At 37.2% G+C, this 13,104-nt stretch overlaps 1 protein-coding gene across 1 annotated transcript in view; it reads left to right on the plus strand.

The window, feature by feature from the left end:
* Positions 1-13,104, plus strand: part of C9 (complement C9) — a 54,940-nt gene that overhangs the window by 33,526 nt on the left and 8,310 nt on the right. Inside the window, exons 7-9 of the mRNA XM_008692615.2 lie at positions 3,085-3,325; positions 6,005-6,130; positions 7,859-8,037. Coding sequence (XP_008690837.1) covers positions 3,085-3,325; positions 6,005-6,130; positions 7,859-8,037 — 546 coding nt within the window. The remainder of the gene's footprint in view (positions 1-3,084; positions 3,326-6,004; positions 6,131-7,858; positions 8,038-13,104) is intronic.

Below are 13,104 nucleotides of genomic sequence, written 5' to 3' on the forward strand. Positions count from 1 at the left end.
GCTGACAGTTCAGCAGGGAGAGAGAGACAAAATAAACATAATAGCAAAATAACAAGCTATATAGTATTCAGAAAGCGATAAGTGCTATGGAATAAAGCAAAAAGTAGAATAACACAAGGGAAATCAAGAGTGCTGGGCCAGTGGCAATATTAAAAAGAAAGTTCATTGTAGACTTCATTAAGGAAATGAAATCTGAGCAAAGATTTGAAGGAGAGGAAATAGCCAAACAGTCATAGTTGGGATGATGTATATTGCAGAAGGAAGTGTTAAGAGACAAGTCTCTAAGGTGGGAATATACCTGCCCATTGGGCCAAAGTGAACCAGAAGGAGAACGGGTTAGAAAGGTTACCCTGAACCAGATGTGAAGGGCCTCACAGCCTGTTCTTAGTTTAGCTTTTTCTCTGAGTGACACGGGAAGTCAGTAGAACTTTTCGAATAGAAGATTGACATACAGTAGTATATTTTAAATGAGAAGCAATTATGAGAGTGAAGAGCAAAAGTAAGAAGGTCTGTTGAAAACTATTGCAGGAATCCAGGTGTGTGCAGACAGACAGAACAGGTGTAGAGTCAAGAATGATTCTACGGTTTCTGACCCCAGCAACTGGAAGAATGGAGTTGCTACGAACTGAGATAGAGAAAACTCGGGTAAAGCAGGTTGAGAGAAGAAAAACAATAGTTCAATTTCAGTCAGATTAGGTTGGAGATGTCTGTTAGACATTCATTTGGAGATGTCAAGTAGGAAGTTGGTGTTATAAGTCAGGAGTTTGGCAAAAAGATCTGGGATTGAGCTCTAGGTTTGGGAGTTGTTCATAGGTAGATGGTGCTTACAGTCACAGGGTTTCCTGTGACTACTAAGAGTTAATGTAAATAGAAAAGAGGAGATCCAAGACTAAACTCTAGGAACTTCGATAGAAAGAGGTCTGGTGAAAGAGGAAGAACCAGCAGAGGACAGCAAGATGTGGCACGTAGAATGCCCTAGAACCTCACTACTCAAAGTGTGGTCCATGGGTCAGCAACATCAGCATCACAGGGAAGCTAGAACCTCAGCCTCTAACCCAGACCTACTGAATCAGAATTGCATTTTAACAAGATTGTATGGGTGATTTGTCCACACTTTACAGTTTGAGAAGAACTTCCCTAGAAGATAAAAAAAAGAAACCTTATCAAGGAGAAAGGAGTAATGAACTGTGTCAAACGTGCTAATGTGTCAAAGAAGAAGGACTAAGAAGTAACCACTGCTGGCTTTAGCATTGTGAAGGTCATTGACGACCTTGACAAGAGAAGTTTTGCTGAAGTAGTGAGGAGAGTTGCATGACTGAATTAGATTTAAGAGAAACTGGAAAGAGAAGAATTGAAAACAGCCAGTATAGAAGATTCTTTACAGGAATTTCACTTCTAATGAGGGCAAAGAAATTGGTAGCAAATGTTTAGACAAGTGAGGCTGAGAGTTTTTGTTTTTATTATCTAAGATGGAAGAAGCAACTTTATATTTGGATAGAAATGATCTAAGATCTACCTCTGAAATAAGTTGAGCCAAAGAACGTTAATGTCTCTCTGACAAGTTATAGCTCCTACTTTTAGCAACAATGAAAAGGAATCCAAATAGTTTTGTGTGTCTTTGAGACTCCACTGAGAATTATTATGCAATCATCAATAGGCGAATTCATAAGACTTCTTATGTATGGATTAAGTTTCTTTAAGATTGTTGTTGAAGACTGAATCACTGACCATCACCCAAAGTCATACAGTGGGAACAGTTGTTCTTCTAAAACACAGGAAGTTTGGTGTGATGTTCATATACACCAAAATATACTTTTAAAAAATAATAAAATGTTTTAAACTTCCATGTAATCGACATATGTGAACTGCTACTATAGCAGGAGAAACTTAAATGAACCATCTACAAAATCATAGGTGTGAATTTAGTTTGGTTTTGACTGGGACAGTCTGTGTCATTGAAACACATAGTTGTCACTGCCCTAGTTTTCTCCTGGAAATTTAAACCATCATCGCTAGGAATGCTTAACTATTCACTTGTTTAGCTTTCATGTCTTAAAATGTTGTCTATCCTCTCTTTGTTATCAGAAATGGAAAGGACATAGTGGAAGGAGCAGGGAGACCTGAGACCTAGGTTTGTGATTTGGGGCAAATAACTTGATGCCTTTGGATCAGAGTTTCCCATCTGCAAAATGGGGAGATTGGGCTGCATATAGAATGTCTACTTTTCCTTCCATTGCCAACATTTTACCATCAGCTTAGTGGGGTATAACTTACAAGTGATAAAATGCAAACAGCAATGTTTTAAGTCTGTAGTTCCGTTGAATTTTGACTTTTGTCTCCACCTGTGTAACTACCTCGTCAAACAAAACATAGAACATTTCCATCAAGCAAATTCCCTCATGCCCTTTTCAGTCAATCCCCTACTGCCTGAGAGGCGACTACTCTTCAGATTTCTCTGACCACAGCTGAATTTCACCTGACCCAGAACTTCATATAAATGAGATCATACAGTACATACTCTTTTTTATCTGACTCTTTTTGTTCAGCGTAATATTTTTGAGATGAATTTATGTTGTTGCATGTATTGGTAGTTTGTTCCTTTTTATTGCCAGCTAGTATTCCTTTTTGTGAACATACCACAATTTGTTGACCAATTCTTCTATTTCTGGACATTTGAGTGGTTTGTAGTTTTAAGCTCTTCTGACTAACATTGCTCTAAAAGTCTCGTATGGATCTTTTTGTGGGCTATTTTGTCGCTGATCTCAGATAACTATGTAGAAGTGGAATCGCGGACCACAGGGTAGATGTATGTTTACTTTTCTAAGAAACTGCTAAGCAGTTCTCAACAGGGATCAGGCCACTCTACATTCCCACCAGCAGGGGATGAGAGTTCCAGTTGCTGCCCATTTTCATCAACAGTTGGGACTAATCGCATTTTGAGTTTGCCATCCTACTGGGTTAGGCGGTCATCTAGGCTCACAGCTAAAACACTTACTGCCTGGGGAAGTTCTAAATTTTGTGATTTTTAAATTTGAAATAGTGGTGATGAAACGCCTATTTTTATTCTTTTGTTCTACAACCAAGGAAAAAGTGTTTCTGCATGTGAAAGGATTAATTCATCTGGGAAGATTTGTGATGAGAGGTCGTGATGCCATGCTGACAACAACTTTCTTGGATGATATAAAAGCTCTGCCAGCTACCTATGCAAAGGGGGAATATTTTGCATTTTTGGAAACCTATGGAACCCACTACAGTAGCTCTGGGTCTCTAGGAGGATTCTATGAACTAATATATGTTTTGGATAAAGCATCGATGGAAGAGAAAGGTATACCTGGAAATAGAGTTCTAACTTCTAATGCTGTTTTAACCAATCATTATTCCTATTGCTAATCTCTTTCAATGGTTAAAGCTTTAAAATAAAGTCCTATAACCTGCTTCTTTGAGAGAACTCTCTCCCTTTGGCATCTAAAACCCTATCAAACAACAAATTGACTTCTATCTCAAACAAGATGACTTGGTCATGCACTGTTAAGAAATGCACAAAATTGTACTGTAACTTAATATTACTTGTGATGCTACTTTTAGTGAAATACTATTTAAAAAGTGAAAAAAGTACAAGAGACATAATTTACATAATCTATTTCTTAATCAATAAACTGATTCAATTATATGTATGACACTTATCTTCCAAAGGATTCTTCAGTATTGGAAGGAAAATATTGTTCTCAATTTTCTTTTAGGGAGGAGGAAGAAAGTAATGTTAAGATCGTATAAGTCTAGTGTCTTAAAGGAAGGGTAGAAAATCAGTTTTACCTCATCTTATGACAAGTCTAATCATAGGGTGGTAGTTGAGTAGATTTCTGACCACACTTGAAACATGGAAAAAAGGCCATGGTTGATCATCAATGTCTGACACACGTACAGGAAATGTCTGTGTACTACATAGTTACCATACTGGCCTAACAGCTTCATCTAAGCCTTTTAAGAATAAAGTAGATGCAAAGTGACTGTGTTAATAAGTTTTAATTATTTATTTTGTGAGTCATTATGACTACTTATAATATTCCTTAAAGAAGAGATAGGTGCTAGCATATCTCCTTTTTCTGCCCTCAAAGTTTTTCAGGGTGTCTCTTAGGGAGGGAAGTGTTGCCAAAAACTGTTTCCATGGCTCCTTTCCTGTAGCCTCTATCGGTGTCAAGTGAAGAATGGGATATGGCTATGAGCTTAGAGCCTGACATTGCCCCCACAGTTGGTAAGCACTTTATAGGTGAAACAAATATGACATGGCCAGAACGAATTGCTCTTGATGCCTCAGTCTTGAGCAGGGAGAAGCACTGCCAGGGGGAGTGGAATATGAGGTTATTTGGCTTATACTGCCCTACAGGGCTATATCCTGTGAGGTAGAATAATGAAGTCTCATGAGTCCTACCTGGTAGGCTATTTTGATAGATATCACATGGGTGGGGGACACAAGAGGACTATGTCTTAAGCAACCTGAAAATCAGAAGAGAAAGGCTCAGCAAGAATAATCAAAACACAAGGAGCACTTCAGGCTAAGAGTTGCTTTGGTGAAAAAGCTCCAGGGGCTGAAATCTTTAATCTTGGATAACTCAGACCTACCCACTTAAATTTACTTAGCCTCTGGCCTTAGTAGACAAGGATCATTAGGTCGGTTCTGGTATCTTTGAGAGGGAAGCCGTCTTTCTCACTTCTTCATTGGCAATACCTGAGGACCAAGCCATGTCCTGCACCTAAATTTGGGATGTCCAGACCCTGTCTGAACATGAAAAGGTCCACAGTGGAGGTAGGAAATCTAAGCTCGTTGGGATCACTTAGGTATTTTCATCCCCATCTTCAGAATCGAAGCCTTTATGCTTCTTAGGTTACAGTTAGAAATCTAGTGTTCTGGATTCCTAGCATGGTCTTCCATTTTTATCCTCCCTCTCCCTTTCTCGTGAGGAAAGCCACCTGGTATTTCTCAAGTTCTCACTAGTTGTGGGTACACAAAAAATATTTATTGAATAAATGAATGCCTGAATGCCCCAGATCCTTAATTCTAAATTTCAACTTAAACCCTTGGTTTAACTCAACTTCTCCCTTTCCTTTTCCATAAAACATTTAGGCATTGAAATGATAAATAAGAGTGAAAACTGACATGGTCAATGAACTGAGGCAGTTTACCCTTAAAATAAAATAATTATTCTCTCTTTTAAATAGATAATAAATTATATACTTGAATTAAATATTAGGATTTTTCTTCCCAGTAACTGTAGCATCTGCACACCACAGTGAGTCAGCTTCCGAGACTGCCATCTACTAAGTAACATTCATAGGACCAAAACAAAATTGTCCTCTATATAAGCCATCTGCTCAAAGCAATAAACTAGCTACTTTAATAAAGAACAGAGTCTTCCAAAGAGGATCAAGAGATGTTGATGCATCCCACGACCAAATTCTGAAGTCAATACAGAGAAGTGCTTAACAACCAGACAACTCTGGTTCAAATACTAACTTGGCTAATTGCTGAATTCCATCGGCGGATTACTTATCTGCTCTGCCATTCCATATCCTCATCTGCAAAATGAGGACAATAATAGAACCTACCTCAAAAGACCAATGTGAAGATTAAATTAATTAATGCATACAAAATGCTTAGAATGATGTTGGGTATATGATAAGCATTCAATATATGTTAGATGTCATTGTCTCCCTTCCATGTTAGCAGAGGTAAAGGACTTTACTATAACTGCCCTGTTCTTATGTCCCTTTCAAACAAGCTGTAAATGTATATGTCCTTTGTTATTAAGTTGACAAGCAAATTCAGAAGGAGGCCACTAGATCCTAATGCAAGGACAAAGCAGGGCAGATATGACCTTGCGTTTGAGTTTAGTAATAACATCTAGGAATCCCAGTAAGTACTTTTCTTACAAAATAGCAGAATTGGAATTTATTTGTGATGCTGATAGATGTTATTTAATAATTTTCAACTAAATACATTGAACAGGTATTGAAATAAGGGATGTACAAAGGTGCCTCGGATTTAATCTGGATTTTTCTCTGAAAGCTGGAGTTGAAGTCAAGGGAAAGATTAATAAAAATGATTGTTTAAAGAGGGGTGAAGGTGGAAATGGTAAGTATGACCTAACTCATTCACTACTTAAAAAAAAAGGAGGAGGAATTGTCAATGAGCAGTGCTCTGTCACTGTAAACTCTCCTTATTGTGTATCCTCTTTATTTAAAAAAACTTAAAGTGCTTCAAAACTATTTTATCTTTACGGTGGTTTCCAAACCATTATAAGCACAAGTAAGCCATGGACATGCATTCATTGGAATCACCATTGTGCAGGTCACACAGCGTACAGCTCTGGGAAAGGCCTTTCCACTATGGTCATTGTAGATTTCATATTTTTCATGGCAATGGTAGAAGGCCAATGGTAGAAAAATGTCTTCAGGAAAGATCTCTTTTCTTCCCCCTAATTTTAACAAAGCTTTCTAATGGGCTAGTGGCAGGACCCTGTGTGACCTTTAAGAGAGGAGAAGACCAAAACCATTCCCCTAACTCAGCCTTCCACCTGACTCAAAACCCCCAATCTACCTTCATCCAATGAGTCAAAAGGTACAAACTTCCAGTTATAAGATAAATAAATACTGGGGATGTAATGTACAACATGATGACTAGTTAACAGTACCATGTGGTATGTATGAAAGTAATTAAGAGAGTACATACTAAAGTTTTTCATCCCAGGAAAAAATAAATTTTTTGTTAACTCTATGAGGTGATGCATGTTAACTAAACTTATTGTAGTAATCATTTTGCAATATATGTGTAGGACAAGTCATTACGCTGTACACCTTAAACTTTTACAGTGTGTCTATATATCTCAATAAAACTGGGGGAAAAGATATCCCAATTCATCCTTAACATTCGATCAGTGCATAACCTTTTTAAAAATATAAATATCTTTGGTATAAATGCTGCTCATGTTGGTAATATTTAGCAGATTTACAAGCTTGAAGTAGTGCTGGAGTTCTCAGTTTTTACTCTAATCTTACTGAGAGTATTTTCAGACTTACAAATGGTTGAGGCTCACCTTTAAAGAATCAGATGACCGTGGGGAGGCAGAGAGAAAAAAGCCAGATATTTTTAAAAGCTAACACGTGGCCATGATTGGAAACCATTGATGAAATGCAAAGAAAGCTGAACTTGCCATCAAATGTCCTAATTTCAATAGTTGGCCCTTAAGCTAGTCTCCGACTAGTCGCTCCACCTGTCTGAGTCTCAGTTTTCTCATTTATAAAAATGAGGAAGGATAAACAAAAATCTTCTTGAAATTCCTTTCCAGTTCAAAAAATTTATAATTCTAGAAGATTCACAAATTTTGTTAAAAGTGGTTCAGTCTGGAGAGAGAGAGACTGAGGAGAGAGATAGGTAGGAATTTGGGATGGAGATAAATTTTGCTTTTCACCTGATTCTTTTTTACACTTTTTGATTTTTCACAATATTAAAATCATTTAAAACAAGCCTATAAAAATGTAATTATGAAGGTAAGTATGAAACCAAAACTGTATAGTATAGTACAGCCCAAAGTCATGTGTAGTTCCTTGTGTGCAAGTGGATAAGTGATGACCTTGGAATCATCAATGTATCTCAACTGTCATACTGTTTTTATTTTTTTAAAGACAATTGAAGTCTACCATTGGCTATAATAAAAATTGCTCTTGGAGATTTGGGGTGAAAAAATTACATAAATAAAATTCAATAAATATACTAGACGATACTTTATGAAAGGGTTCAATAAATGTAATCAAATGTCACAGAACTATAAATGTTTCACTTATATCTTCTTTCTCTTCTCAGTAAACATTACTCGTGATGGCATCATAGATGATGTTATTTCACTCATAAGAGGAGGAACCCAAAAATACGCATATGAACTGAAAGAGAAGCTTCTCAAAGGACCCGAGATGGTGGATATGACTGACTTTGTAAATTGGGCCACTTCCTTAAATGATGCCCCAGTGCTCATAAACCAAAAAGTAAGGAATGTTTATTTTCAAATAGGAGACTTTTACATTTTCTCATTAAATGTAACTGTGGGTTCAAATGAACAGTTAACTTCATCTGAAGGAGATGTGAGCATTCCAATGCACTCCTATCTCATCCCCGGAAAGAAGCAGGACAGAGAGGAGAGGCATGGCCTGTGGGATCACACCAACCCGGACTGAGTTCGGGTCTCTGTCCTCTAAATGTGTCAAGTTCTCTGACCTCTGCAACACTACACTCTCCAGGGCTTCATGTTTATTTTGCAGATTTAGCAGCATTGCTTGCATAGAGCCCCTAGCACAGACTGGGACAAAATACGTGCCCAAGAATTGTTAGTTCCCTTCCATCTGCCCCTGGTTGTCCCTTGCTTTCAGGGGACATCAATAGCACCACTTCCAAAACAGGAGAATCATGAAGGGCCTTCATGAAAGGGAAGTTCATAAGATCTCAGAAAATAAGACATAGGGTGAGCAGTTCTTAGGGTCCAGAAATTCTGGCTTTTTTGTATCTTGATTACAGTCTTCAGTTTATAAACCTATTAGTCCTTATTTCTAAGGGAACCAAACTGCATTGTAATTATAAAGATGTAAATGCTAGTCTCATTTAGCCCCATCACTTGCTCCCCAAACTTACTAGAAAGGGTATATAGTTTCCTTTATTCCTTATTTGTTTTCCTACTTCCTTTTACAGCTTTCAATTTTCCCTGTAGGTTACACAATTTTCCCTCGGGTCAGATTTATCTTTGACAACCCTCGACTTTGGTTTGATTAACTGGAGTTACAGTTGTGTTGGTATTTTGATAGGACTAATTATTGGGAATTTTTGTTCCTTCATCCCATTTTACTGTCTTTAAAGAGTGAGTGAAGCTATCCAAACCATCACATTTATGTAGAGGAAGAACTCAGAAACTGGAAGATTATAATCTGCTTTCCACTGAAGTCAAAGAAATCTAGCCATTTAGATGAGCTAACATATCTATGAAACTTCAAATATTTTGCCCCAAAAGTAGGACAAACAGGGGGAATAAGTTGGCCAAGAAGAGATGCTCTTTTTTTTAAAGATTTTATTTATTTATTTGAGAGAGAAAAAGCAGAATAAGGGGGAGGGGCAGAGGGAGAAACGGGATCCCCACTGAGCAGGGAGCCTGATGTGGGGCTCGATCCCAGGACTGTGGGGTCGTGACCTGAGCCAAAGGCAGGCACTTAACCCACTGAACCACCCAAGTACCCAGAAGACAGCCTTTTATTTTATTATGTTTAAGTCACATTTAAATTCATTATTTTGAACTCAGTAAAAATAAATCTATGTCAGAATATCTTAAATGAAAAAATAATTCATTTAGAAAGATGTTTACATCCACATGGACACTTAAACCGGCTTGTCTTCTCATCCCTACAAAGAAAGTTCAGCTGTCTTTGTAGGGATCCAAGATTGTTCTCTGAGAAGGTCTTAATCATCATCTGTCATATTCTAGAGCCAATTTTAAAAATCTCAAGTAAATAAAGCATCTGCTGAAGATTTACTGCTAAATTTGCTGGAACTATTCAAAGACCTCCGTCAACTCTGTTTGGACAGTCCCACTGGCTGGAGGCAAAATAGAATTTATCCTATTTTCAAGGGCAACTATTGATCTCCAGATTTTTAGAATAGTAGGCATTCCATCTAAACTACCTGTATAAGTTCTTTTCTTTATATATTGGAAGCCTGGACTTTTCATATGAATGTTCTACCTAAGAAAATGACAACCATAGTAAGTCACTAAGGAACCACTTTTTAAAAAAGTATCTTCTTGTAGATAAAGTGCAGAAAACAGTAAAATATTATGTGTTTTATTGACTTTGCGTGGCCTTTAAATCCCTAAAGAGGTATGATATACAGTGTGGTTTGACCTTAAAATAGATTGCAAATTATTTTGATTTTATAAATCCGGTAGAAGTGTTTTTCTGACTTAAAAGCTATTCCATGAGGTAATTAAACAATCTATAATCACTAATTAATTCTTTGGTAAGTTGAAGCATTCTATTGTCTATGGATGACATGTTCAAACACCAGGGATGGTCTTAATATTAAAATAGTTGACCCTTCCATTTAATTATTTAAAGAACTGGCAAAACCCCTCCCCACCTACACTGAAATATCAACTGGTTTATGTTTAATCCTCTGAGCAAAGTAAATCAATTATCTAGGTATTTAGGTTACAAACACCTTATCTTGGAGAAAACACTAGGAAGTTATATCACTCTAAAGAATTTTACAGAGATTTTCTAAGTAAAACAGTTATATACAGCATAACACAACATAACATAACATAGCATAACATATTTTCCCATGCTAAAGTAACTATGAAAAAATAAAATAAAATAAATAAAATAAAGACTATGAAAAAAATAAATAAAAATAACTCGTGGCTCTGATTATGGCTTTCCCCGTGGGCTTCAGCAGACCCCAAACCTCTTCTTGAGGAACGTGTTAACCCAGCCCAAGATTTTTTCCTCCGCCCTTCCTCATGCAGAGGAGATAGGGCCTTGCCTTCAGTATTGACTTTTGTCAGAGCTTCAACTTTCATGGAAGTATATTAATTCTATTTCTGGCTTGCCTGAATGTTAACACAACATTTCTACATTTTAGCTCAACACAATAGCTGAACTGGGTTTCTTCTGAAGCTTACTGCTACAAACTAGTTAAAACATGTCAGCTGAGGAAATGACATTTATTAATGATGGCCTGAGAGATCTGAAGTGTATTGTTTCCTCTAGAGCGAAGCGGCCGAGATCAGCACAGCTAGCGCAGAGCGAGCTGGCTTCCTGTAAAGTTCTGTTTTGGCATTAGAAAAACCAAAGTTATATAACCCACTGCTTTATTTACTGAAAGGATGTTACATAATACAATGTCTCCTTTATGAGAACTCATGGGAAAGTCTACTCTTTAATCTCAGTTTTAAGGCTTATTTTGTTTCTCTTGGGAATCACGTAAATATTTCTTATATGCGTGTGACCATTGCATTCAGTTGTCTTACTCAATGCACTAGAAAATATACCTAAATTTGTGACCCAGCTCATGCCAATGGGCGGGTCCTCCTGGCATGAATTTTGTGTTGCTTTTGCCTTCATCTTGCCTTTTCCATCCTCCATTCTCCCTTTCTCATTTCCCTCAACCAACTTTACGCACCCACACGTCAAGCTATATGAAGCTCTTTCTGGAGCAACTTGAGTCATATGAACTATTTACCTACCGCATTTGTTCTATCGGACAACTCTGAGCAGTGACGCCCCGGTGTTAAAGAGCATAAGCATTTAAAGAGCTGTAGTACCAGCGCTCTGTGCTGTAGCCATTACGGTTATAAACACATAGAGAAAATCATTCCGAACTCTCTTGCGTAGGGGTGAAAATCACACTCCTTCTATCAACAAAACTACATTTGGCACATAGTGTGATTCGTTTGGAAACCTGTGAGAAACCTCAACGTACTTCATATTAAATTATATTTCCATTTATTTGTATGTTGGCAAGTTTCATGACAGATGACCTCCACTGAAAATATATCTAGAAAAATGAGAACGGTTTTCTTAATTCGTAGAGAGCCAGAGTTCGTCAGAAAAAGACGTGGCTCTTCAGGAAGACTTCCCGAAGTACATTTTAATTGTTCTTTGTCTTCCTGTGGGACTTTTGCCTCCAGGGTCTGAGGCTTCTCTCAGACTGTGGTCACTGGCCGACCTTCATCTTTATCTCCTGGAACACTGTTTATGCATTTCATCCACACTGTAGTTTCGCCATGACCCTCTATTCCTGTATCTTAGATTATCTGGCCTTGACTTTCCTTTGAAGGGTAAAATAAGATGAATTTCTTTTCCTAAAAATCAAAATAACTCCACCACATGCTTATGTCGTTCATGCCAATGTGGCAACATGGGTAAGAGGCTACTTCCAAATAAAGAGGACATCGTTGAAATCTAAATCTCATATATTAACTCATAAAACTGTGTGCTGGTGAACATTTGTGTGGACTGTGGAAGTGCTTGGCATGTGCTGTGTATGAGCCTATTCGCACTTAAAAGTATTATAAATGTTTTCTTTCACTTGAGGACTTTCACTCTTTAGGATATTTTTTTATAACAGATGTTCTCTTGTTTACTTTTTATTTCGAAATAAATAGACTTACTGTAGAACTGCATAAATTGTAGAGACAGTAAAACTATAAAAATAGCACAGAGTTCACATACACCCTATAGACCAGCAGCCCTTAATGTGAGCAACTTACATAACCATCGTACAGTTGATCAAAATCAGAAAAGGAACATTGTCTAACCCACGGACCTTATTTAAATCTCACCAGTTTTCCCCCTAATATCCTTTTTCTGTTCCAAGAGCCAATCAAAATCCCACATTGCAATTAGTTGTCATGTCCGCTTAGTTTCCTCCATCCTAGGACAGTTTCTCAGACTTCTCTTGTCTTTCATGACCTTGACATGTTTTGATGAGTTTTGGTCACCTGTTATGTCAAATGTCTCTCAAGTTAGGTTTAGAGAAGATTGAGGTTATGCATTTTGGCAAGAATACCACAGAAGTGATGTTGTGTCCTTCCCAGAACATCATGTCAGGAATTATAATGTTGATTTTTTTTATCTTGACATAATCAAATATGTATTTCTTTTCATTATAGTTGGTGCTGTTGTATCCTATTTAAAATCTTTCCCTACTTTAAGGTCTTGAAGATACTCTCCTATATACTAACTTCCAGAAGATTTACTGTTTTGCTTTTACTTTTTGATGTACGATCCATCTAGATTTTTTGTGTGTGTGTGAGATTGAAGTTTCAAGGTCATCTTTTTAAAAACTCTCCTATGAATATCTCATTATCCTAGAACAATTTATATTATTGATTGCATCTATTAAAATCAAATATCAGTCTACTTTCAAAGTACTATGCCTTCTTACTAAGATGATTTGAAGATTTGGGGCTCCTATCTGACTCAGTCAGTCGAACATGCCCACTTGATCTCAGGGTTGTGGGTTTGAACCCCATGTTGGGTGGAGAGATGATTTAAAAATAAAATCTGAAG

Source organism: Ursus maritimus, unplaced genomic scaffold, assembly GCF_017311325.1.
Source record: "Ursus maritimus isolate PB19 unplaced genomic scaffold, ASM1731132v1 scaffold_15, whole genome shotgun sequence".
Classification (NCBI taxonomy): Eukaryota; Metazoa; Chordata; class Mammalia; order Carnivora; family Ursidae; genus Ursus; species Ursus maritimus.